This window comes from Indicator indicator, chromosome 20, assembly GCF_027791375.1.
Source record: "Indicator indicator isolate 239-I01 chromosome 20, UM_Iind_1.1, whole genome shotgun sequence".
Classification (NCBI taxonomy): domain Eukaryota; kingdom Metazoa; phylum Chordata; class Aves; order Piciformes; family Indicatoridae; genus Indicator; species Indicator indicator.
Window position 1 is genome coordinate 3,749,336 of NC_072029.1, and position 27,828 is coordinate 3,777,163.

At 40.0% G+C, this 27,828-nt stretch overlaps 1 protein-coding gene across 1 annotated transcript in view; it reads right to left on the bottom strand.

Annotated features, from left to right (window-relative positions):
• Nucleotides 1-27,828, bottom strand: part of LOC128973614 (pituitary adenylate cyclase-activating polypeptide type I receptor-like) — a 124,515-nt gene that overhangs the window by 20,389 nt on the left and 76,298 nt on the right. The window contains exons 3-12 of the mRNA XM_054389956.1: nucleotides 26,897-27,004; nucleotides 16,873-16,908; nucleotides 16,206-16,247; nucleotides 14,432-14,535; nucleotides 13,807-13,904; nucleotides 13,223-13,355; nucleotides 11,312-11,465; nucleotides 7,267-7,327; nucleotides 3,111-3,180; nucleotides 1,121-1,212 (exon numbers count right to left, since the gene is read on the bottom strand). Coding sequence (XP_054245931.1) covers nucleotides 1,121-1,212; nucleotides 3,111-3,180; nucleotides 7,267-7,327; nucleotides 11,312-11,465; nucleotides 13,223-13,355; nucleotides 13,807-13,904; nucleotides 14,432-14,535; nucleotides 16,206-16,247; nucleotides 16,873-16,908; nucleotides 26,897-27,004 — 898 coding nt within the window. The remainder of the gene's footprint in view (nucleotides 1-1,120; nucleotides 1,213-3,110; nucleotides 3,181-7,266; nucleotides 7,328-11,311; nucleotides 11,466-13,222; nucleotides 13,356-13,806; nucleotides 13,905-14,431; nucleotides 14,536-16,205; nucleotides 16,248-16,872; nucleotides 16,909-26,896; nucleotides 27,005-27,828) is intronic.

Consider the following 27,828-nt stretch of genomic DNA (forward strand, 5'->3'; position numbering starts at 1 on the left):
CAAGACAAGAAGAAGGAAGGGAAGAAATATAGGCAGCTGGAAGACACATTTCTCCCTGAAAACTGCTACTTAGATGGATAATGTGAGTGTGGCTATTTAGGCTGAAACTGATCACTGGATAATTTTTAATGAAAGTACTACAAAAGGATGCCCTGATGTATATTATTCTTATTTAAGGTTTGTACTACTTGCTTCTTTTTCACCAGGTAATTCAGTGCTGCATCAGGTAGCCTTACCTATGTTTATGAGTCTTAGAAATCACTAGAGCTCACAAAAAAATTGCCAAGCAAATGTGGGTGGTGTTCAGGCTGAAGAGCCAAGAAAACACCAAATGTGCTGCCACGTATCCCAGTTAATTAAAATTATATTTGCTTAACGTAGAATGGCTGCAGGTGTTCAAAATGGGAATGGTGACCATCTCAAATGGTCATTTTCTGTCCTCTAATGAGGTGGAAACTTATCAAAAAAAAATATGTCAGCTTAAAAAAAAATCTCAAAGTTTTAAGACTTCTAATGGAAAATTTCAGGGTGTGTTTATGAAACTTTAAGTAATTCTAGCTGTGTGGAGGAGTTGTTTGGCTTAGGTTGAAGTCATTCAAGGTTACCAGAAACATGAACACAAGCAATTTTAAGAGATCTTCCCAAATTATAATTCAGTACAGAGTTAATGAAATCTTTCCCCAAATCTCATTGCTTTCAATGAACTTTGTACCATGTGCCTGGAACGTATGAAGCACAGCAGACTGTCCCATGAGTATAATAATGTTGCTGCCTGGTCAGTTTGCTAATTTCCAGATAACTGACCTGTAATGAGCTTTGGAGTTTATTTTTCAATCCTGGTGGGTTTTTTGTTTCATTTTGGTTTGGTTTTATTTTTATTTTTATTTTTTTTTTTCCTATTGCTTCTAAGTGAAGGGGAAAGCTAACATTAGTTTTAGTGCCTTTTGGATTCAAACTAAATAAATAAATACATAAATGCACAACCAACCAAATGAATTTAATAGATCCTGTGACTCTTCATAGATCAAATTCCTGGAGTGTCTTTGATACTTCATCTTTTTTTTTTTTTCCTATGTGTATGTTAGAAATCTAAACTGATTATTGTTTGATTTGTACTTACAAGTAAATGCTGGATTCATTGCCCCCAATATCAGGTGACTGGAGTTTCTGCACAAGTATCACAATTATGCCAATAAAAAGCACAAAGTTTATCTAGGGAGGAAAAAGAAAGGAAAAAAATATGATAATGATATTTTTAATTTTTTTTCCACTTATGAGATGAGACTTTCCCAGTGACTTGCTGTCTTCAGTGCCTTATTCTTCTCCAAAATGAGAAATTTTATAGGGTCAGGAGCAATGGGATAAGTTTACAAGTGTCTTATTGCCTCTTTTCCAGGCATCAGCTAAAAGCAGAATTTCTTCAGTCCCAAGCAAGATAAGACAAATATAAGCAAAAAGGTTTCCACCTTTTTCATTATCGACTGGTGCAAAAGGAAAGATCTCAGCACATCAAAGTTGTATAGGAAAGATCTCTTTATCTACCATTCTTGAACCAAAGCATTTCTCAGTTTAGCAGCATCCAGTGGTCACAACTGAGTGTCTCCCCTTCCCTGAAAAAAGCCAAGTTGTGTAACTTTCCCTCTGCTTGACTGAATCTATCCCAAGATGAGATGAACTCTAATGCTTATGGGAGGGGTGGAGTGAGCATGTGTGTGGGGTGAGTGTTCAATGTTCTCCTTCAAGTCCTTTAGTTTCATGACATCCTGGACATCTTTTTTTGTAGAATCATGTGATTACAAATGTATCTTTAAAAACTTGGAGGTTAATAAAATGAGTTTGTTTCAACTCTTTGGCTTTAGAGCAGTGTCAGAATTCAACAGTGGAAAATTTAAGCTGGTATCTTATGCTAACTTTTACTTTAAGGATACCAAGAACTTAAGCTAGATGTGAATAACAGTTTTAGAAGAATTTTCCATCTGATCTGAAGACAACAAATGAAGAAGCCCAGTCATGGCTTACTAGCTGCTTGAATCTTTAATGCCTTCAATAAAAGGCAGGTACAACTGACTCCCCAAAGTCAAGAGAATATATCTGTAAAGCATGGAAATTCATAGACAATGTCACAAAACCCTTTCATCACAATACCCTTCAGTGTTACAGCTGAATTACCTTTACTGTGTCTGAAGGTTACTGTAATTTAGTGCTGTCCAAATACTTAAAGGGAGAAGCACCAAACCTGATGAAAACACCTACATGTAGATAGCTACCCATGAGCTGGATGTCCAAATTCCCACAGCAGTCAATGAAGACCTGCCCAATCTTGTCACTGAAGTATGGAGAGCCTATATGTGGTACCAGACATCTTTTTAGGTGCCATTAACCATATGGTCTAGGGACTCAATTTAATTTTCTAACTGGAGAAGCTCAACACCATTTCAAAAACCTCATATACTTTTGAGGCAGCAGCTGGAATCCAAAAAGGGTACTTAGAGCCTTTCAGTCACCCACACCTGGATATCCAGCATAATTTCACTAAAATCCAAGGCATCCATCAACTAAAGCAAGCTCAAATGCCTTGTGGACAACTGATTGTCTTGCACTACGTCCACAATACTATTACAAAGCTAATATTAGATAAATAAATCTCTCTATGAAAATAAATTCCTTTCAACAGACACAGCCCAGTTTTCTAGTAACTGGGATCTATTATTCATTTGGGTGCACTGGGCTGCCCCATTTGGCCTTCAACTGCAACACCAATGGAACACTATTCCCACCCCTCATGTGCTGTATCTGTCAGTCCCAGGCAAAGACTCCCTAGGTGGTAGGCTCTGACTTAAGCTGTTTGGTTTCTATGTTTAAGCAACTGAGTAACTCCTTGTCTACACAGCCTTTACTTGCAGGCAGTGCACCATTATCTATCCTGTACTAAACCTTCTTTCTAAGAATGGAATTGCTTGGCATGGTGAATGACAAATGGTGGACATTCAGACAAGCTGTCTGTTAGTCCCTCACATGTGGTGCAGCCCAGTTTGTAAAGCCATTTGAAGACATTTGCATGTTGTTTTCCCTCAGAAGTGTTAAGGAAGCACTTTCCCAGTGCTGCTTACCATGATGGATCCAACCACAGGACCCTTGATGACCCACCACAGGGCAGTGTTGTCATTCATGTCCCAGCAGCTGCAATGGTTAACGAAAAAATGGGGTGGAGAAAGAGAAGGAAAGATAAAGATAAAAGATATAACAAGCAAGTTAATAAACTTACAACAGCTTTTCAGGAGGAACAGAGTGGGAGATTGATGGCATTTCACCACAGGATTCTGCTGAAGCTCATCCCATATAGATGCACTTGGACATTCATTTGCAGAGGAAAGTCATTTCAGGACACATATACATAAGGGATTTTAGCTTTAATATAAATTTTTAATGCCAGAAAAAAACAATAATAATGAAAAAAGCCCTCATTTCCCCTGCCACACCACCTCTGCTACAGTATTTTAAGTTGCTAAGAGTTTGATTGTCAGTTAAAAAATGGTTTTTATTTGTCTCCACTTTCTTCCCTTCATGTTTCCCTGTGGAAAACAGAAAATGGCAGAAATGTGTCTACTTTGTACCTACAGTTCTGAGAAGAAGGATTTCCCTCCCACTGGGACAGCAGCCAAAAGTCCCAGCAGTGGTTGTCATGGTGCATTTGTCAGATGCCAGAAACAATTTGGAAGATCATACAGGAATAAAGCACTGCTGATCTTGAAAGCATAAAGTGACTTCCCTGTCATTTAAGTGGTAGTCTGGTAGCATCTGAGGGAGAAGTGAAAATCTTCAAACAAAACTGTATACATATGTAGGTGTGAGGAGGCAGAGTTAAAATTTTATCATCAAACTGCATGGGAGAGAAATCCCAAGGAGCTGAGTGATGTCTGGTTTAGAGATTTCACTTGACCTTATCTATGCAATGTTTTACTGCATTCCCACAAAACCAGCAATAAGGATGTGTGTGGTAGAGCTGGGGAGAGAAAATTTAGAGCTGGGATGTCAAATTTGCCAAAAAAAAAACCAAAAATCCATATGTTTGCTTCTATCCACAAAGATTAGAAAGTGAAAATCCCTCAAATCTACAGAATTGATGGATGAGATTTTCAAATGCAAAGTAACACTTCTGAATTACCTCACTGTGATGCTCAACTTAAAACACTTACAAGAGGACAAATGTTCAGAGGGCACTCCTCACCCACAGTCTGGGAATCAGGTTCTTTTCAGTTGTCAGCAACTGTATGCCAAAATACAAGCGTCTAAAATCCTCTATTATCTTTTTAAATCCTTTGTATCCATTTATGTCTGAATTTCATGATGACTTCTGAAAATTACTCAGCCTCTCTATGCACACCAAATCTGCCCTGAAAGTCTTTAATGAGTTGACCAATGCTGGAAAAATCTGGGCAAATCCTAATATCAATCCAGGTGTAAAACAGTGATTAATGTGTGGCATTTTGCCTATGCAGAAATGAGAAATTACAGGGGATGGAATGATGGAATCTGCCTGCTCTCCTTTCAGTCACCTTTAATGAATACATCTACTGCACAGGTAGTTATTCCAGACTCTGGTTGCAACAAGCAAACACTTGGAGGTTGCCGTTTATTTGGGGTTTGTGTTTGTGTTTGGTTTTGGTTTTTTCCCACACTGATGTATTTTAAATGTGTGCACTGGGGTGACATATCATCCCCTACAAATGCTTGTTCCTCTTGGACCTGTTCTTTTTCTGCTAGTTACAGCCCCCCCAAGCTCAGCTGCCAAAGTCAACCTTGTAGATGTCATCAATTAATCAGGTAAGCCTCACACAAAGGTTTTTTTCAAGGAATGTTTTGGTCCAGTTCCTGTGATATCTATAGGATGGATGTGGTAGAAGAAATACCATCTTCTCTCTCAGAGAAACATGACCAGAAGAATAAAAAATAATTCAAAAAAGCAATGCCCTGCAGGGCAGTCTGTGTAATCCCCCAACAAGCTGAACTACATAAACAGGCTCCTAATTTCTGTCAGATCCATTACTGCTGCAGAGGTCAGACACACAGGACTCTGTTTCAGGATGGATGAAGACTGTGGGCTGGGGAAGAGATGTGACTTCCATTTGAAAAGGCCAGAGTCTGATCTCTGTTACATCTCTGCTGTCTATCTGGAACAACTCCATTTAATTCAGTGGCACAGCCCTGGTTAAACAGACAGTTGGATTTATCTCCACAAAACCTGTCATTTACAGGGATGTGAATCAGGAGTGATGTCAAAGCAGCTCTGCCAGTTTCATGAGGAGCAAGCAGAAAGAAGTTCAGACTCAGAGTCTGTATTTCAATCCATGCCTCTGTGACTGTGGTTTCCCACTTCAGTAATTTCTCCAATGTTTTCAGGCTCATGCTGGCTTCTCCCCCACCCCCAGAACAATACTTGCTGCTTTGTAAAAAGCAACCACTGAGACATTCATCTAGAATATGTCTGAATGTGTTGCATGTTAAACAGCTTCTCTAACTAAAAGAAAGGAAAGGATTATTTGCGTTTTTAATTTCTTTCTTCTTTTTTTTTTTCTTCCCTTTTGTGAAACATTTCCCCTACCCATAAAATGCAAGCACTGTTCAGACTCCTAAGAGAAATTAATGCATTTAGGACCAGTGTTGTAATCACAATAATGACACAACAGGGGGTTCTGGCTTGTTTTGCATGGAAATAAATGATTCAATTTGTCTTAATGTCAAAATAGAACATTGGGTCAAAGCACTGGCATCTCCAGTAGAGGAAGGGCTTTGTGTGCTTTCCAAACAGAGCATGAAAGAACAAGGATGAAGGAAACATGACAAAACTGTGAGTCTTGTGCAAAGCTTTGGACTCAAGCATTTCTAATACAAGGTGAACTTGAAACCCAAGTCTAAGTCTCTCTGCAGCGGGAGTTGGGCACAGAATCAGAGAATGATAGGGGTTGGAAGGGATCCCCGAAGATCATCTAGTCCAATCCCCTTACTAGAGCAGGATCACCTAGAGTAAATCACTCAGGGACACATCCAGGTGGGTGTGGAATGCCTCTGGAAATGGGGACTCCACATGCTCTCTGGAGAGCCTGTTCCAGTGTTCTACCACATTCAAAGTGTAGATTTTTTTCCTTATGTTTACATGGAACCTCCTGCATTCGGTTTGTGTCCACTTTCTCTTGTCCTGTCACTGGACACCACTGAGAAGAGACTGGCCCCAACCTTCTGACTCTCACCCTTTGCATATTTACAGGCATTAAGGAGACAGTAATAACATCTTTCACTCAGATCAAGGTTTTTTAAAGAATCACTGCTGGGTTTCACCTTTTTTTTTTTTTCTGTCTCCCTCATTCCCAGCATTTTTTACAAACATTCCAATTTCAAACACATCTGTCATGAAAAAAAAACAACAGCCCAACACTGCTAAGTTCGTATTTTCAAGGTGTACATCCATGTCCATTCCTAGCAGCTGTACCTGCTGCTCTATCAGACCAGTCAAGCTACTGACTACTAAGATGTGCAGGACCATCTCTGGGAGCAGCCTTTCCTTCTGTTTTTTTGCAAAAGGATGCAGGATATTTGCAGGATTTTTCCTTAAGAAAAGGATCATTTGGTTGGAATCTACTTGCTGGAATTCTTTCTGTAATTTTTCAATTTCTTCATTTTTATGTTTTTTTTCACAGAGCAGAGAGGTTGTGGATTTCTGCCTCACCTTTACTTATCTCCCTCATTAGATTTGTGGAAAAAAAAAATCTCCAAGGGGAAGCTAAAATCCTAGTTGTCTTTGTAAATCAAAGCTCATCATCTCCTTCTGCAGAATTCACTCATCACATCAGGGGGATGTGCAGAGGTTTCTACAGTTGGGCCCATCATCTTCATCTTCCCTCATAAGCATTTGGAGAAGAGAAGACAATCACAGGAATGATTCCCCTGACAGCTCTTTTACAGTGAGATAAATCCTATCCCGGATGCCACTAATTTGCAGGAGGGAACAAAGGGCCACTGGGTCATATGCATGGTTACAAGGTGGATGCCTACATCTGGTATGAACTCACCAGTGCAACAGGGACATAAACAGCAAATTAGGGCTATTTGTGCAGCCAGACAGGGAAGTACTTTAGGACTCTGGACCTAAACTACTTGCACACAAGGATCAATGCCAGAAATGGAAGTTAGTCATGTCCTTTAATCATTACAGCTCTTTTTCATCATGCTGAATGTACCTGAAATGGTTTTCCATGCAGCTATACCTACCCAGTATCATCAAAGTGAAGTCTCAGCACTGCCCAGACAGTGACACAAATTGTTGGGGTACCTGTGGAAGAGAAGATGGTGATATCAGTAGCAGGCTAGACACATTCAGTACTCAGCAATGAGCATTTTTCTGCAACCTCTCCTCTGAGATTTTCTTTCCTAATGACACTCATGCACAAAATAGGGCAATTCACCACATTCATTCAGAACTCTAGAAACATCCACCTCTGACAGAGGCTGGGTTAGTCTTGGTGGGATGACAGAAGAAAAGCTGCTAACAGGAAAGAATGAACTTGTTTGGGGTCATTACCGCACAAAGTTGTTGTAGTGCAGCCTGTTGCATGAGAAGTAAAGGAGTTTGTACAGAGCAAAAGCAGTGCCAGCAGCTTCCCTATCTAGAGTTACTGTAATTGTGCAATCATTGCAGACTGGCAGATGTTGAGCTGTAATGGCATCGTTGTGTTCTTTGTATTCTTCTGTGGTTTTGTTGTAAATGATTAGCATATATTGTATTTTCCCTGTTGTTGTGTAAATAACTGATTTTGCTTTACTTAGTCAACCAAAACAAATCAGTAGAGGAGAGCTTTCCTTTACTCCCATGATTATTTCATCTTCATTCTTTAACAAAAATAACCCAAAGCCCCAAACCAGAATATGCAGAATAAGAATTTCATTTCAATTTCAGACATTTTTTTTTTCACTCTTTAAGTAATGCATGTAAAATAAAAAACTAAATCTACTAAGAAACCTGGATTTATTTCCCTTTCTAACACCAAAAATGTAGGGTTTTGGCAGAAAATATTGAAAATAAAATAATGTAGTCCTGCAAAACCGCTCTTGGTAATTTGGAACTGTATTTTATGGCAAATAAAATCTTTGCCTAGGAAACTGCCTACAGCTCTTCAGGCACCACTGGAAACATAAAGTGCTAAAAAGCAAACAAAACAAAGTCCTTGATAACAGCAGCTTGCAGCAGTGAACAGGACTCTCAGAAGTTGACAGGAGTAATTATTTTTCATACATTTTGCAAGGCTGTGTTGATGTCACATTAATTAGTCATTCAACTGAATCCCCTTAAATGAGTCTCTGTCAAATTTCATATTCCCACTATTAGAAATAAAAACATCCCTGTTAGACCTCAATGACATCTGAGGCCCTCCCTCCCCCTTTTGAAAAAGCACACGGAGACATTTGAGAGTAAAATGAAATAAATAAATAAAGTTGATAAAATGACAGGTCTTGGAGGGGAAGAAATCAGGCAGATTTAATTTGAATTGAAATCTGCTTTCCTTAAGTGGGAACACCTAAGAAACACTGAGATCTTTGTGCACTGAACAGATGCACAAGAATAAAACTAATGCTTAAATCTCCAACAGGAATCTGACATGCTGCCTAGTTTACACTAACTTGCACCATACCAAGTCTGATGGTATGGATAGCATTCCAAGTCTGAGACATGGGCAAGGAGGCACAATCAGACTGTTTCATAAAAACAGAGTTTTAAAGCCACATTTCAGACCAGCTTGGAGTTTTGAACCATCTGCTATATGAATATACATATACTCACACTACTTTTCTTTGCATGTAAAAGATATTTACATATATCTATATCTATATCTGTATCTATATCATCTCTATCATCTATATCTATATCATCTATATCTATATCTATATCTATCATCCATACCTATATCATCTCTATCTCCACCTCCATCTCCATCTCTCTATCTTTATCTCTATCTCTATCTCTATCTCTATCTCTATCTCTATCTCTATCTCTATCTCTATCTCTATCTCTATCTCTATCTCTATCTCTATCTCTATCTATCTCTATCTCTATCTCTATCTCTATCTCTATCTCTATCTCATCTCCATCTCCATCTCCATCTTCATCTCCATCTCTATCTCTATCTCTATCTCTATCTCTATCTCTATCTCTATCTCTATCTCTATCTCTATCTCTATCATCTCTCTCTCTCTATCCCCATCTCTATCTCTATCTCTATCTCTGTCTCTATCTCTATCTCTATCTCTATCTCTCTCTCCATCTCTCTCTCTCTCTCTCTCCATCTCTCTCTCTCTATCTCTATCTCTGTCTTCACCATCCTCTTTTCAGCTTCTGCCTAACATTAGAAAACAGACAAGCCCCAAAGAGGAAGAGAGCTACTCCTGACGACTGTGTCTCTGCCCTGAGTAAGGAGCAGGCATTAGCAGAGATCCCAGGGAGAGAGCAGCTCAACCAGAGAAGTCAGCAGTATATTGCATATTTAAGAGGAAAAAAAGTCTGGATCAACACAGCCACAGGTAGTTCTCATCAATCAAATGAAGACGCTGGTGTGCCCAGTACGTTTTAAGAAACAGAAAACCATCCAGATGCTGAAAAATGCTGAGCTGCAAAATAAGGAAAATGCTTATTGCTGCTTCAATGCAACTCCCTCCCTGTCAGCTCTGAGCTGAGAGGCTGGTTTCGCCCTACATCCAGAGTCTGAATGTGCTTTGGATTTTGCAGTGTGCCAATTGCTCCTACCTAGTCAGGGGAAGTGCTATTCAAGTTGAAGTATGCAGGAGCTGAGAAAATATTGTATTGTAAAAATGAACAAACAAACACCAATAAACCAACCAAACAAGCCAAAAAAAACCCCACCAAAACCATCCACATTGGGAGATATTCTTAGTGTTATTAATGGATATTAATGACAGTAAACAGATCTTATCTATGGTATTCAACTCACAACCAAACATTGGGAAGTTTCGTTACAGAATCAATCCATCCAGGTAGCTCTTTCATTACAGAGACTGAATACCATCCTCCCTACCATCTCCCCAAACTATTCATAACCTATGTTGCAATATCCTCACATTCAGACCAACCTACAGATACAAAATTTCTGCCTACCTCCAATTTATGTTTAGACTGAAGAGATTTACACAATGCTTTCGTTCACAATTGCCACAATTTCTTGTATATAAACCTCAAGGTCTCTCTGAAAACAGTCTTACATCTCAGCTATATGCAATTGTACATCTATGGCCAGCACAAGAGGAACTACAAATATCCTTTTTCAGTAGATGTCTTTTTCTAATAGCCTTTATATACCATAAATTATTTCCAGTCTCTTGTTCTCTGCTTTCTTCTCTGCACCTTTTCTCCTAATATAGGAGGACTTTGATGGGAGATGAGAATTTTTGTGCATGTACAGCTGACTTAAGAGGAAAAAAAAAAAAAACAAAACTAGCTGTGGATTATTTGAAGGTGCAGATTAAATCAGGATTTTTTTTTTCAAATAATAGTTTAAGGCATTCCACATAAATATACAGGATTATTGATAGATTAGTTCAGAAATATGCTTAAGTTAAAAAAAAATAAATAAAAATTGAGCTTAACTTTAAAATCATTTGAAGTTTGGGGTTGGAAGTGACCTTTTTAAAGGTCACCTAGTCCAACCTCCTATGTGGTTTCTTAGGGTTCATTTGAAATTGATGAGCTGTTCTGCTTTCACCATCTGACTTCAGCACAAAAGCATCAGCAAACAAATGCTTGAATTAACATGCTGCAGGAAGCAATTAATCAACAGAAGGCCAGTCTGAAAAACAACCACAGTGGCTATCATCATATTGTTGGCCTTCTTGAAACAAATCTTGTTTCTTCTCCTGGCAAGTTTGCATTTCTCCCTCGAGTATGGTGAGCGTACATGGATAAGCTTTCAATACATTTTCAGTTTGGCTGCTCTCTGGATGGAAAGCACAAATGAAGTCTTACAAAATGGAGCAGGAAGAGGTAAAAAAAAAAGCCCAACATGGTTTGGTCTGCAATGGTCCTTCTAAATGGGTCTGGCCAGCCTCATCTAGTGTGGGGTGTCCCTGCCCATGGCAGGGGGGTTGGAACTAGATGATCCTTGTCGTCACTTCCAAGCCTGACTGATTCTATGATTCTATAAACAAAGGCTGAAACTTTACTTTGAAAGCATAAGTGGAAATATTAGATGGTTCATGGAAACATCTTGTGCACTAAGATGAGTTTTTTTAGACAAGAAATGTCACATACCCCAGCCAATAATAGTGTACCAGTAGAAATACCTCCTTTCTGGGAAAAAAGTTTCTACCAATAAAGTGAAAAGGTACAATCCCTCAATAAAAAGCCAGAAGTAGTTGGACATGACACAGTAGTGAAAAAACACCATCACTGCTTTACATTCCACCTGCAGAGAATCAAGACAAATAAAGTTATTTTCATGTTATTTCCACTTAACAGATAAAGAAAATGCTTTCAACCTCTCCAAATCTCCAAAGGAACACAGCTGGGACTCGTAGTATACATTTTAACAGTAAAGTTTTAAAAGCGTGAGAAGAATGTGAGGTGTCACTTCAAGAGCAAAGATGGAAAGGGCAGGTAGCCAATTTTACCAGTGGGAGGTGGTTGACGAGCACCTGCAGACAGCTTGGGAGTGCCTTGTGGTAGTGGGAGTTCACATTGGCAATGAACACTAATTGCTAGGTTTAAATCCCTTTCCAAGGATTAAGTGCAGAGAAGAAAGGAATCCTATTGAGAAACCTAAGGAAGGATGTGAAATGGCAGGTTGATTGTAGAAAGCCCAGAGAGTAGGTTCAGAAAGGATGCACCCTCCTGTGTGCAGTGGAGAATTGTGCTGCCATGCCATTTGCAGGTGTTGTCACTCAGAGACATGAAATGAAAAGAAGTATAAGGAAAGTAGGAAAGTAGAATGATTTACTGTGAGAAATGATTGAAGCTTTCATTTCACTGGAGGGGTGGGGGGAAAGCAGCAGACAAAAGGAAAAAAGAAAAAAAGGCAAAAGAAAAAAAAGGAAAAAACAAAGCACTTCAAAATCTTTAAGTGGAAACCAAACTCTACCATGACTACCATGTAAGAGTTGGACATACTTCTCTTTCCAGTATTGTATCCCAGTGAGACATCACTAGGACTACAGAAGTATGACTTTTCAACTCAGAGCAGTAGCAGTGTATAAACTGGAAGCTCCTGCTTGGGACAGTGGGAGGCTGACAGTTTTGACTGGTTACAAGTTGTGCTTCAACCTTTGGGACAAATCTACATCCAACGTATTTAAACTATTAGAATTTCAGTTTTCTTGATGGAAGCTCCATCAGTTGATTCTGGATGATGTTTTGGTCAACAGATGGCTGATTTTCACTCTTCATGTGTTTTAAAACAAAGAGGCAGATGCCATCATCTGAAGATTGGTATGAATACACTGCAGGTCTAACATGGTTTTGGCTTTATCATGGAGAAGAATTGAAAGAAAAAACTGGCTTCAGTGACAAAGAAAAGGCTGAGTAAGAAACTACACAGCTGTACTTTCCTTGTGGAAGTGACTCACAGGGAATTTAGCTCATAATTGGATGGATAAAGGAGATCTCAGTTTGGGAACTCACTGTAATTCCATCATAATTACACCCAGTGAGCTGATTTATCACATCAAATACTATCCTTAGCTGTGAAAGGAATTGGGATTTACATGTAATATATAACTAAGGGAATCTGTGAAAGAAACTGCTTTCCATCAAACCAAATGCTTCAGAGACAAACAGGGGTTCCTTTTGCATCAAAATGGTCACCTTGTTTGCACATGACTCTTGTCTGACACCCAGAACAAAGCAAGCTCTGGAGAAAAATCAGGCCTTCAGTTGAAAGAAACTGCTGTGTTTGCTCTCATCCCACCTGTCCCTATGCACATCTGGGAAAGGGAGAAACAACTAAAAATCAAAACCTGTAGGTTTGTCCTGAAGGACAGACCACGGGACCCCGATGCCATCATGAAACCATAATATCCAATTTTGCTGTGAACTGGAAGGGAAGTTTGCCACCAGTTACCTTCTCTCCCAATAACTCCTCAGCCTGTGATGCTCAACAGACTGCTGCCTGCCTTTTTGTTATTTCATGCTGAAAGAAATACAGGGAATGCCTTTGGTTTAACTTACTGTTGAGATAAAACAGTGGTTGCCATCCTGTTCAGCATAAAGAACCCCATCTTTAATGAATACAGATATTGCACGGAGGATGAAGGATACAAAGAGGTTCATGTGGATAAAATTTCGTGTGCAGTGAAGCTTCCTGGAGAGGAAAGAGCAAGGGAGAGGAAAAGAAGAGGGGGGGAAATAAATAAAATATTTTTCTTTGGTGGAAGTAGCACACTAGGACTATTTGCAGCCATGGTCAGAATATCTTGGTTCTAAGAATAGCAGCATCTGAAAGGCAGGATAGTGGATAGCACTGACCAAGAGGAGCATTTGGAGATTTTCCTCTAAAAGTGTAAAATAGACCTAGTCCAGAGCAGCTTCTGCAGTTGCAGAAAACAGACCTACAACTTTTGCCGCTGCATTTACAGTCTGTCAAAACCTGGCTACTGGAGTGTGTCAAAGCTGGGGGAACAGCTCTGTTAAAGGGTTGTCTTCCTCTTGTTCTACATCTGGTGAGCTAAAAGCTTAAACATTGTTTGGGGCAGGGGAACTCCAATTTTTTTCCTCCAGTAACTGAACAGCTCACTGTTTGTGTCCTGACTCACCTGAAACGACACAGGATGACCATGGCAGTAGTGAGGGAAACAAGAGAAGTGCTGTAGCCCACTGTGTACAGAGCCTTCACAGAAAGATAGTAGTAATCCTTGGGAGGCAAACACACACATGGTTAAGCACATCATTTGTGGTCACATCTTCTTTACCCTGTCAGTGTGCAAGCCTGGTTGTTCTCATGTCTTGCTTCCCCTGAGATCTCACTGTATATTAGAGAGTTGCTCTGTGTCTGACATGCCCCTGAGCCTGCACACTGTGAGGTTTATTTGTCCATGATCTAGCAAAGGCTGTCTATGCTTCTTTGACCACTGTGCACATAGCTGTAGAAAGGAGGTGGGTAAGGCATTCCTTAGTCAACAGGGGAAGAGTTGGGGGCTAACCTGTGCTTCTGGAAGTCACAAGGTGTATCCACTACTCATCTTCTGGGAACATTCAGTACCAGGCTAGGAAGGATTTAAATCTTCATCTGGCTTGTCACATTTTTGTGCCCATAAATACCTGATTGCTTCATTCTAATCACCATCAAATCAGAACAATACCTGAAGCTGGACAAAAAGCAGCCTTCTGTTCCCCCCTCCCCCCTAAATAATTGTTTTTAATGATAAGATTAATTCCCACCTGGTTATCTGACTCTGTTTCATTTTCATCGAAGCCACAGGCATCGTAATAATGAGGAAAAGGTTCAGACCAGCCGTCTTCAGTGCAATTTCTGCTGATGTCCCCTATGCAAAGCACAGTTGGGAATGTGACACTGCTGAAGCTAAGCCCAGGACATACCATAACACCCCCTGGTACATGACCAAAGAAAATCCCACAGTGCTACTGGGAGTACTATATCTATTGCCATCCATAGCCATTATATGACTGTGGTGAGGAAGTTCTACTATAGTGAGATAACTTTCATCCCACTCACTTAGCTTCAGGTCTAGGCTCTAACCTGAGAGTGACTTTCTGAGAAGGGTCTGTAGGAGAGCAAAGGTGGAGTAGGAATCTCTTCCCCTTCTCTCTCTTCACAGTAAATATGTTTATTTACATCTGCAGATGACCAGGTGTGGCTGTAGATGACAATTTCCAACCTGTTTCAGAGCTTCTAATGTCCTTCTCCCTATTACTCCAAGTGTTTGCATGGAGGCTCAACACTGACTCAGATAAAAACTTCTCTTTTTCTCTTTTTTTCACCCTGTTTGGCTGATCTCATATAAAGACTAGCTCCTCAATGGCTTTCTCTGAGTCAGTCAAAAGCTGTACTGAGAAGCAAGAGCTGGGGGTAGAAGAGGCACAGTGTCTCTTGACTCTCACTTTGTTACTGAGCCTGCCTGTGGTAGGATGGTCCTCATGGTGCTCTTTTTAAGCATCATTCATTGTTCTTTCCAGAGCTCAGTGACCTGGTTGAAAAACTAGAGCTGGGCTGCTGGCTGCACTTATCCCTCTCCAACACAACAGAACAGTTTCTATTTATCTATTTATCTAATAGTTTCTATCTAACTATTTAGTCTGCAGAAGAGAAGACTGAGAGGGATCTGATCAATGTCTATCAATAGCTGAGGGGTGGGTGTCAAGTGGATGAAGCCAGGCTCTTTTTGGTGGTGCACAGTGATAAGACAAGGAACAAGGGGTTCAAACTAGAATATAGAAGATTTCAGCTCACCGTGAGGAGAAACTTCTTTCCAGTGAGGGTGACAGAGCCCTGGAACAGGCTGCCCAGGGGGGTTGTGGAGTCTCCTTCTCTGGAGACTTTCCAAACCCACCTGGATGCATTCCTGTGTGGACTATCCTAAGTGATGCTGCTCTGGCAGGGGGGTTGGACCTGATGATGTCTTGAGGTCCCTTCCAACCTCTGATATACTGTGAGACTGTGATGTAAATTTCCAAGATTTTCTTTTGTTGTTTGCTTTATTTATTAATTTTCCCCCCTTTCATTAAGGCTGTGCTGCTTTGCATTCCTAGAGAAGTTTAGTCAAGCAGCTCATAACACTGGCAGGGACCTTATTTTTAGTGAATCTGTTTTCTATCCATGCAGCAGAATATATCTGTTTAATCACAGCACTCATTTGAGGACATTGCATTACTTGGCAAATGTTGGCAAATTAGCCTTGCACATTCATTCCTAGTTTTCTGTGGAAAATAACCACTGAATCATGGTGGTGAACTTTCTTTAACACCATTTAGGAATTACTGTGAAGCAGGTAGATATCATTTATAGCAACCTACTAGCTAGCTTGCAAAGCTCAATAGGAGAGGAATGCATTTTCATAATACTGCTAAAAGTAATGCACCAGAAAATGTGCCAACAGAATTAAAACTGATTAGGAAAAAAATACTTAAATGTCAAGAGGAAAAGCTTGGAGCATTCTTTTCAACAGAGTTTAAAAAAAGAGGCTCTGTTTCTTACCTACAGGAGACTGGGCTGTGCTTTCCAGCAGGTCATAATCACCTATAAGAGTGGAAATTTGGTATGAAACTGTTTTGATCGTGTTTTCTATTGGGACCCCAACAGACCTCTGTGGAAATTAGTGAATGGAATCCAATTGATTTTTATTTGTTTGGATGAGGCCCAAAGGCAATAAATACTTGATTCTGTCTATGGTTTTACTCGTGAGTTTAAATCAAAACTGAACCTATAAGATTAGAAAAAGATGCTACTGAGAGCAGTGAGCACACAGCTAGAAACACATGCAAAGAAACTAGGACCAATTTTGGTGTAAAAATGTTAAAGCCACATATGGCACCTTTAGAAATTTACATTTATAATCCATAGATATTTAAGCATTCTGCTCAGTTTTCACAGAATTCATGAAAGATTATTTCCATCCATCAGTGCTAAAAAGTAATCATGAATTGTTTTTTTTTTAGGCACAATTTTGTGGGTTTAGGTTAGATCACACTAATTTCTCCAAATTTAATAGATTTTTACTTTTTTAGCAGAATGTTACACCAAACTTATCATGCTTGTTGGCAGACAAACAATGTTTCAGTCATCTTATATTTCTCACATGCTCTGCATATAGTTTTATGAGAGCACAGGTAAAGAGGAGCAACTCAGCACAACTGCTTCTTACCTGCATGGGTTTGCCCCAAGTTGTCAACTTCCCAACCTGCAATCAGAAGAATAAAAATAATTAATTTGATTTTGATAACAGCTTACAATTTGATGTTGATAATACTTTGCTTCCCATAAGAGGGGTGGATGTAGCATAGCCCAGATAAGAACTGAAATGATTTTTTGTTTATTTTTTTAATCCCTTTTTCAAGATTATGGCTGGAAATGTTTTTTTTTTTACAGCAGATGACTGATTGCACCATACTGTTAAATCTCTGTTTATCATGTAGTTCCATCAAATTCTAGGAAGGATATGAACAAGAGATGAGATTTTTTTTTTCCTGGGTTTGTTTATTTTGTTGTTGGGTTTGGTTTTGGTTTTGGTTTTGTTGGGGTGGTTTTAGGTTTTTTTTTTTTGTGGGGGGTTGTTGTTGTTTTTAGAAGGAAGGGAGGGTTCTGAAGCAAAAAAAACCCCTCACCTATTTCCAAAATATTGTGCTAAAACCCATCCTGATTTCTGTACTAAAATTACAAAACGTTACAATGGGAAATCATAAAAGTTTGGGTTTGTATCAAAAAGTTTCATTTTCCTTTCTTTTGTCCTTCCCAAATAAAATGTTGAGATTATCTCGGACCAGCCTCTCACCTATCCTACTAAATAACCTCAATGACACCAAAATCAGACGTTCCCAAGTCAGTGGCTTTTGGCTCAAGCTGTGTTGTGGGATGCTTAAAGTGAAGCTGTTTTAAGCCACCGAGCGGTGCTGCTGCACCATAGACACAGAGGGACGTGACAAAGCTGTTGGTAAATAGCTCTGCCAGCTGCCCACCCACCAATGGAAAAAGGTTTCCAGCTTCCACTGACCACTAGGGCAGGTTAAATGTTTACATTTGATTAGTTCTGTATCCTTCTATGGGAGAAGAGAAGGGCATATATTAAAGGGAACATAACATAGAAACCCATTTTTCAGGATTTTGCTTCAAGGATTACATGACCATCCTGCTTTCACTGGGACAGAATCAGAGGCCACCCATGGTCTGCAGGCTGTTAGCAGTTGGGAGTCAGCCAAGGCAGAAGACCTCAGTTGGCTGTTGGTGTATCCCAGACCACAAATGTGACACTCAGCAAAAAGTGGGAAGTTTGTGAGGATTAGGGACCTCCTGCTTGGCTTCCTCCTGATGCTGCTTCCAGCCATCCCTGGAAACACTCAACTGATATTCTACTGCCAAGGACTTCTTTTCTGTTTATGGTGACTATCAGATACTTGCTGGGCTGAGTATAACTTTGTACACTTTATATTCACATTGGGGTTTATTACATTTTTGATGATTCGATGGTTGTTATTTTATTTATTATATTGCCATCATTAAATCCCCTTATCATTTCAACCCACAGATCTCCTCACCTTTACCCAATCCCTCTTCCCAGATGGAGAGGTGTCATTGGGTTGGTAGAGCAACTGGGATATCTTTGCCCTGGAGATGAGCTAAGTATAGGCAATGACTGAGACCTATGCTCCTCACATGTACTTAAATAACAGCACAGCCCAAGCTACGGGAAGGTGGAGCAAACAGCAGCTATTAAAGAGTGTCTTAGCACATCATTTATTAAATCAGTAATTGCTCACATTAATCAATACACTCCAGAGGAAGTTAATGTTATCCTTGACAAAGGATAGTTTATCCAGTGTATTGACAGAAAGTGTTACTCACTATTTGACCAAGCAGAACAGGTAGGTGAGAAGTAAAGCAAATCTTTCATGAGTGCTTTAATTGCCATTATTAATTAGGTGCTATTTGTAGTACTGCTACAGACCCTAGAGAAGATCCATCAGAATGCTGAATTGGCAGTTCCAAAGAATAAACAAGGAAATGAAACACAGAAAATATTGCCTGTTGCCATTTTCTACATGAAGAGGTAAAAGGTAGGGGGAAGGCGAAAAGAAAGCCAGGAGGCTTGCAGAGGTCTTCCCACAGAGCTAGAGGCAGAGTTCCAATCTTTCATGCCCTTTCTTTGCATGTTTATCAGGCTTTCTTCTTTTGGTTTTCATTTACTGAGTCCCAGAAAACACAACCTCCTCCTCACTATCCTCCAGCTGATGAGAAATTTGAAGCAAGCAATTGTTGCTTCTGATTTAAAGTGAGCAGGGCTGGCAAAGCTAAAGCCAAGCAACAGCCCTTCTGTGATCAGCCTCAGAGCTCAGTGCAGCCTTTTAGATCATCTCCTGCATGCCAAATTTGTGCTGGCTGCTTTCAGTGTCAGCTTGCAGGGCAATTGCTTTATCTCCCACAGATTTGTTTATCTGAGCACAACTTGCATTTACCCCTTTTGTTCCAGCATTTGCCCTTTATTGAAGGGGAGGGGGGGAGCAGGAGGAGTGAAAGGCTTCCAAAACCATTCCATCCTGAAATAGCTTGCCCAGAGTTTTCCTTTATTCCCATTGTTCCCATCTCAGCATTATGGGTTGAAGGATTGGATCTCACAGGTAATCCTCCAAAAGGTTGGATTTAGACAGTTTTGAGATCAATGTGCAAAGCTCACACTGTTTTGACTGTATGTTAATTCAGCCCCTTCAGCAAGAACAGAGACTGAGGCAGAGAGAGGTGATGAAGATTTGCTCCAATCACTTGTTATCCTGCTGTCCAGCTATGTGGATAATGAGCTGGTTAGGCAGAAATTCAATTTCTCCCCCCTGTTTTATACAGCACTGATTAGAAGCTTAAGATTGAATTTATAAATACAAAATAAATGAAGGAGCTCTGATGCCCAACTCCGCAGCATCCCCCATGCTGTGCCTGCTCACTCTCTTCCCTGTTGCTGCATGCTGCTCTGATGCCTCAGCAATCTGTTCAGCCGGCTGGCAAAGCTGCAGTCAGGAGAATCAGTCTACCTAGCAGCTTTTCTGGACCTTTCTGAGCTCCTCACACACATATCACTTTCACACTCTGCCCACTGCTTCTAAAGCTCTCTGCCCAATCCTGTACTGGGCACACATGATCCCCCGCCCCACACACAATGCAACCATCCCAGTTCCTTCATCAGGAGAGGTGATTCTGTCACTCTGTTCTGATGAGACCCCATCTGGAGTACTGGATTCAGCTCTGGGACCTACAGCACAAGGCCATCAACCTGATGGAGAGGGTCTAGAGGAGGCCACCAAGATGATCAGAGGGCTGGAGCACCATTCCTGTCAAGACAGGCTGAGAGAATTTGGGTTGTTTAGTCTAAAGAAGAGAAGGCTCTGGGGAAACCTTATAGCACCTTTCCAGAATGTAAAGGAGACCTACAAGAAATCTGAGGAGGGACTGTTTACAAAGGCCTGTAGCAATCGGACAAGGGTCAATGGTTTTAAATTAGAGAAGAGTAGATATAAATATTGGACATGAGGAAGAAGTTCATACATTTGAATAAGAACTGGTACTAAAGACACCCAAGGACCTGATCCTCTGGAGCAAATACATTCTGTCTAATTTACACATCTGAAGTTATGTTCCTCTGTCTTTAAAGTTCCCTTCCATAAAGGGCAAAGACACTGGCACTTCCAGAGGGTGATCTGGTTTAGGTATCTACCATAGGATGAGCTGAAGAAGCTTCTTCATCTTTATTACCCTGTGGTTTATGAAAAACATTGGGGTAAAAGCAGTGATGGAACTAATGCACCAGTCTTGTCTTCCTACATCCCATACTATTTTCAGGGCACATGGTTTCATGATATAGAGACAAGAAGACCCAGTGAATAAAACCGGGGGATCACATGAGAATATCAGTGAGGTCCCAAATGGAGAATATAAAGGCCATGGAACACAGAGCTGGCTGAGGCAGGACTGAAGTACAGCTATGATCAATAACATCTAAATTATTACTTTCTTCTCTTCCTCTTCCCTATCAAAGTCTATGAAACTAGCAGTGGACTGAGGTCACCATAGCAACTGCTAGTCATCATTTAAATGTTATGTGCATCCTTCCTATGAGGCTGGCTGTCACAGGAGCATCCATCAGAGTGCAAGACCCACACAAATACTACTGAAGGGTCTCCTGTCTCTGAAGAGGGGAGAGGTCATTTTTTAGAGAAAAGTAAATGTTTTGGGTTTTTTTTTTTCTTCAAAAAGGGAACACAGAAAATAAAAAAGGTTGTTTAATGGAGATTAGCACTTATGAAATAAGTCCCAGAGAAGAAAGCTCATTAAATCACTCCAAGTTGGTGCTTGCAAGAATGGATGTGTGACCACCACATCTAAAACCTTGCAATCAACTGAAACTCCTTTGAGTTACGGAGTCAAGACGATAAACATGAACAGAGCGAAGACAACTATGAAAGGTTGAAGCATCTGCCCTTGTTGCACCCAGAGTGATACTTCAGTGTATTACCTTTCTCTGTCCAAGTGTTCTCCAAACTACTCAGTAGCTCTCTGCACGCTCCGACACTTGCATGCTTTGCAGAGGAGCATGATTCTTTTTATTTTCCAAGGCCAAATTAGCTTTCAGATAGCATTAACAAAGGTCTTGAGCTATGTTATAGCTTTCCTCTGAGCACTGAAGGGTGTTATCTTGCAAAGGACCAAAGAGTTGATTTTTAGCTGAAATGCTCTTGCTCGCGTTTTATGTTTGAGACACACAGAAAATTTTGTCCCCATAATTTGGGGAGAAAGGCCATAAAATGTCCTTTCCCTGTAAAACAGCATCTGTGAAGCCTTAAGCACTTGATTGGAAATGTAGATACAGTCACTATTCTCTGATGGCAATATTTTCCTCCCATTTCCCTCTGCATTGCAGATAGACTTTGTGATGCTGTGACCGAGCAAGCATGCTTAATTACAGCTTGTCCTCCTCAAGCTGGAAAAGCTGAAGTAATTCAATGGCTTTACTGCCTGTGGAAAGCCTAGGGATGGAAACGAGCAGGAAAGTACTTGTTATCTAGGAAGCATTACTATCTTGGTTATTGGCATGACTTATTATTTTTATGCCTTTTCTTTCTGTCACAGTTGTTTCTAGGACTTGCTGAATGCTAAGCAACAAGAACACATGTGCAATATGCAGGCAGCTTTGATAGGTGCCCATAAAACCTTTGGCTGGTATATAGATTAAAATAAATAAAAATAAATGATTAAAAAAATCAGATACCTTTGCAAGGAACTTACTACTGAATGCTACATAGGATCTTATATAAAGTGAAGGATGACATTAAGTTATGCACAGAGCCCTAGTTGTTTCAAAGATTAATTAAGTGGCTCATTATTATTCCCATGACGAAAGTGCTCTGGGATGGGATCATGCCTGTTTTTCAGTGACTGCTCCTTGATTCTGAATGTTTTTCTTCCCTTGATTTTCATGCAGGATGTTGAAATACCCACCAGGGGTGAGATACACTTGAATAGTTATCTAGACCTTTGCATTGATCTTTTGCCTTGCCTATTTGACAGGAAAATGCAATTTCCAATTTTAATCTGCTGCAATGCCGACCTTAATTTCAGCTGGTAGCAAAGAGATCCTACTGCATCTTCTGCTTCAGTAGAAAATAAATGCAAAATCCTCCAGATACATTTGGAAGTTTCCTGATATTTAATAATCACCTTTTCTTTCTCTCTCTCTCTCTCTATATATATATAAATCAATGTAGAATCCAAAGTAATAGAAACTGTAACTTGCAAATATTTTCAACAGCTTTCACCTTGGGAAGACAACGACTTTAGCTGTCTTTTCACCCAGTTTGGGAGTTAGGTTCCATTCTGACAGTGGTATTTAGTCAGCACTTAAAGACTTTACCAGGACTGTTTCTCCAGGAATGTCACAGTCTCACAGTCTCAGAGTATATCAGAGGTTGGAAGGGACCTCCAGAGATCATCAGGTCCAACCCCCCTGCCAGAGCAGCATCACTTAGGGTAGTCTGCACAGGAATGCATCCAGGTGGCTTTGGAAAGTCTCTAGAGAAGGAGACTCTACAACCCCCCTGGGCAGCCTGTTCCAGGGCTCTGTCACCCTCACTGGAGAGAAGTTTCTCCTCATGTTGAGGTGAAATCTTCTCTGTTCTAGTTTGAACCCCTTGTTCCTTGTCTTATCACTGTGAACCACTGAAAAGAGCCTGGCCCCCTCCTCCTGACACCCACCCCTCAGATATTTATAGACATTGATCAGATCCCCTCTCAGTCTTCTCTTCTCAAGACTAAATAGCATGAGGGCTCTCAGTCTCTCTTCATAAGGGAAATGCTCAAGTCCCCTAAGCATCCTTGTGGCTCAGAAGAGCTTTCAGCGTGAGCATGTAGTATCCTTTCCCCTCTCATGAAGTCTCCTCTTGTCATCTTACTCTGATTAGGGATAATATCTGAACTCAGACAGGATAAAACAGCTACAGATTGCTTCCCAAATCCAATTAATCCTGCAGTCATAAATCCCATTGTCCACCCATGATATTGTCAGGGCAGAATATATGAGGCTTGGTGTTCTACCACAAAATACTTGAATGTCTCCCAGCATTTTTAAAGGGATCAGTAACAGATTGTTTTCAGTTGTTCTTAGAAACCATAAAGCTTGTTGGCTGAGCACTGGAGTCATGTAACTTCCAAAAGTAGCAGCAAGCCCAACACTTTGGTTCAAAAATATGTACACAGGATATAATTTTCTCTTATGGATGCATTTCTCATTCTGCTAGATTTTAATTAGGACTCCTTAATCCTGGTATCAACATAAGATGCAGTTTATGTCTTGGGTAAAAATGGTCTAGATGTTTTCTCTCTTGCATAGTATAACCCATGCTTTGTAGTAAAGCTTCTCTGGGTGCAGCAAGTTGTGTCCTAGAGTGGGCATTAGATAAACATCCTGGATTGCTGGAAGATGCAGTAAGAGCTAACCATATTTATTAGCTGGATTTGTGAATGAAAGTATTTTCTCCATGTGGAGCATATGGCAATGCTCAGAAGCTGCCTATTATCATTTATATCAGTTTTTCCTGCAAATCAGAGATCTAAAAATAAGCTCATTTCTAATCTGGCTATTTGGTTTCTTTCAAAGGTCTGTTTGAGTAATGTGGCTTTATAGGTTCCAGAATATCTCAGCTGTGCAGGGCAAAGAAAGAAAAGCACAGATCTGGCTTCTGTAGATTTCCACTGCCAGGCAATATCACCTCTGACTGGAAAAAAAAAAAAAAAGGAAAAGAAGAACAAAGCAGAGAAAATCCAGCTGAGAGTGCAGATCACTGTGTTGGGGCCATCTCTAGGTCTTGATAGGTCACACTTGAAATGCAACATCACAGCTTGACATACTTTGCCTTTTTTCCTTCTTTGCAAGGATGCCTTAGAAGGCTAAGAATGATTCTAAAATGATAGTCTCTGGAGTAAGAAGTGGAAAAGCACAGGGGAAAGCGTAATATACAACAGTATAACTTCCAAGTTACAGATTCTGGTGAAAACAGAAATTGAAGGATATCAATCAAAGAAATGAATGTTGAAGAGGAAAATAAACTAATGTTTAGAAACCCTCTAAAAGAAAGCCACTGTAAATGCTTGAACTACTAGATCAGAAGAAACTCAGGAGCAAGTATGTTGGGGTTTTTTCATGTGGAGAGATTTTGAGAAGGATCTTTTTGTCCAGTCTGCATCTGAAGTGAAATAAAAATTCTGTTGATTTTTGGAGGAGCAGAGAGGTGAAATGAAATTTTACAAGGAAGGGTCACCAGCCACACAACATGAGATTTAACATTAGACATTCTGTGTGATGTTGAGAGCAGTTCAAAAGTGACTCCTCAGTTCAGTTGCAGTAAAGGTTAGAGCAGAGTACATTTTCAAACTGAAACCAGCCACAGTTGGCATCTTTAATTAAATCCAAAGATATTTTTTCAACAAAGCAGCTCTCCAGATGATAGTTTAGTTGGTTAATTCTTATTCTGTAATCTCATTATTTATTTATTTTTTCCCCCCATATTACTGCATATGGAAATCAGTCATTCAAGTCAAGGCAGCCAAAATGACTTTCATAAAACAAACAATCCCCTCCAGTGACTCTATTCAGCTCAAGCTTAAGCATTTAAGACAGGTCAGAGGAAACATCTACATGTACCCACTGCCTTCCATGTAGTGTGCCAGAGGTCCTTGTGATCCTTTCAGATTCACACATGTAACTTTCAGTTATCCAGAGCCAAGTGAGACAACTCCTTCCCTCTCTTTTTAACACATTGTGTGGTTTGCCTGATGTTCCACAAGCAGCTGCACCTGCAGGTGCTTCAGTGCTTCACAGGACAAACTTTTTCAATGCATAATGTAGAGTTATTGCTCTACAGAGTGTTTGTAAAAATGATTTATGGCCATATAAAAATGTTGCTGTGTTAAGAATCAATAGGATATTAATTATTATTAGTGTCAGTGCCCAGCCTAGTTACACATTCTAGAAACACAGCAGCAGCCAGAGGATAGTACAGCAATCAATAAAATGTGATTAGCCATGTTTTAGCAATATTTCAGTTATCTAATCACCCCTAATTTAAGGAACCAGCAACTTTTTTTTTAATATGTTTCTTTTTCTTTAAGCCCTCATTGTGACAAATATGCTTGGCAAGTTAAAATTAGCAGCAATGCTAGTGGAAATTCACACTGATTCACCCAGAAGAGTGATCCTGGTGATAGATATTCCCACCTTGGGGTCACTGGTGCAAATCCAGCTGCATCTGCAGAGATTTCAGACTACTCCAGATTAAATGTTTAGTTGATTATCTAATGAATTATGAATCTTGGGTTTGTTCCTAATGAGCAGATGTCCAAACCCTCCTCAAACCCAGCACTACAAGAGGTAACAGCTGTCACTTTTATTAGTGATGCTATAAAGAGATAAAGAAGCAGGACACATGTTTACACTGGAGCAACTACTCTTTCCTTAGGGTCATATTGTGACCCTGCTACAGGTCAAATGTGAAGTGCAGTATGTGAAAAGGTCTAAAACTCCTGAGTTAAAAATGATCAGAATCGATTTGGCAATCAAGCTGAATGACAAGCAGTCAAGAAAAATTGATTACAAAGGCACGGAGAAGTGAAAAATAAAACCCCAAACCAAAACAAAAGCTAAAACAACAACAGCCAAACCAAATTAAACAACCAAGAAAACACACACGCTCCCAAAAAGCTAACAACATCCCCAAAACCTGAAATAGGGAGGACTATTTCCTTATCCATGCTAGAAACAAAGCCTACTGCTCACTGACCTCTTGGGTTTTCTGTTATCACGAAGCACGGATGGCTCAGTAAGTGCCACTGTACCCATTGAGTCAACTCAGAACTAATATTACAGCACTAAAGATTATGTTTAATTACACTGGCTATAATTAAAGCACATAGAATTACAGTAGTAATTATATTTTTATACCTGGTAATTTAAAGAGGGACTTATCTTTCCCAGTTCAAAAATTAGGTGCTTTGTTTAAGCGAATTGCCCTTAGCATTTAATTCATAAAGAGAGGTTTCTCCAAGGTATGATTCACCTCATGTCCCCTGGAATAATACAAATTGTCTTCTGGATGGTGATGTCTCACTTCTACAGACCAAAACAAGGCATGATGTAGCTTCTGCTTCTCTCCAGGAACCTTTAATTCCCTACCTAGACTTGCCTTCAACTCCCATCATGGGATCTCCTCACACTGATCAGCTCATGTCTACGTTTTCCATAGACATGACCATAGCCTGCTCTGAGTTTTAGTTCTTTTCTAAGATGAGCTTGAATTTTGATGATCAGTTATCCAAGACTCAATCAGAGTTTCAAGTCTCATTGATTTCAGTGGAGACCCAAGGGTGCAACCATCCACCTCAGCAATTAGAGTCGCTGATATTCTCGTGTTGTACCATCTGTGAAGGACTTTGCACACATTCCCTCCCACCCTTGCACACACACATCTACTCACTCAAACATCCTGGCTTTCTATAGCATTAGTTTAAACTACAGCCCAGCTCCAAATGACTGTAAAGTTTTCGATTTTTTTTGTTTTTTTAGTATCTGTGTGAGGTTTTACACTCCTGCTGGTCATGCAACTTTATGAAACAGAGGCAAAGGGCAAAGAGAACTTTACCATCTTCAGAGATGATAAATCTGAACAGTGCAGGACACTTGACAAAGACAATTTCACCCACACTTGCAGGTTTCCAGCATGTAATGTTGTCCCACATTCCTGGGCAACCTATAGAAGGAGAAAAAATAACATGAATACATTAATAGTGGACATCCATTCCTCTCTTTGTGCTGTTACTGCATTGTATAGTTGTTTCTCTCTTCTATCCATGAAAATGCACTTGTTTAGAGCAATAAACAGCATCATTTTCTAACAAGCTTCCTCTGCAATAAAATAATTGTCCTGCGTAGGAATAGCATTAAATATGTGGATACATGACACAATAATGACCCAGACTTTACCCTCACAGAACAAGACATTTCTTAATCTCACTTAAAGCACTCCAACATATACCTGAAACAAGTTTTTTCACTTGAGCATGAAATCTGTTGCCATTTATCCATCCTTCAGTACCTTTATGGATCACATCTTTGATTTAAATTCTATACATTTCTGTTTGCTCCAATCTTTGTCAAAGGTCCTGGCACAGTTTGGAATTCAACCCAAGGAGCACACTGGAAGCTCAGAACCAGTTTCTGCCTCATCCTACAGGCAGTATTGTGGGTATGTAAGGGGAGCTGACCTCTTTCATGTTGTTTAGCTTCTTTTAAAAGTACTGGGAATAGAAATGTTCTGTAATTTTGTGAACCATCATCTTGGTAGCTCAGAAACCTAAAAGACTTATCCAGTATGCAGAAGAATGAAGAGCAATCTCTCCACTTTCCTACTGATGTTGAAAGAAAAGCCTTAGTGATGGAATCTCAAATGGGAATCATCTTCTACCTCAGCAGGAAAGCAAACTAAATTTAAATATCTCCACTATTTATACACATTTGATGTTGAGATTGGGGATATAATCTTATCAGCTGTTAAAAGCCACAAGCTCCATGATT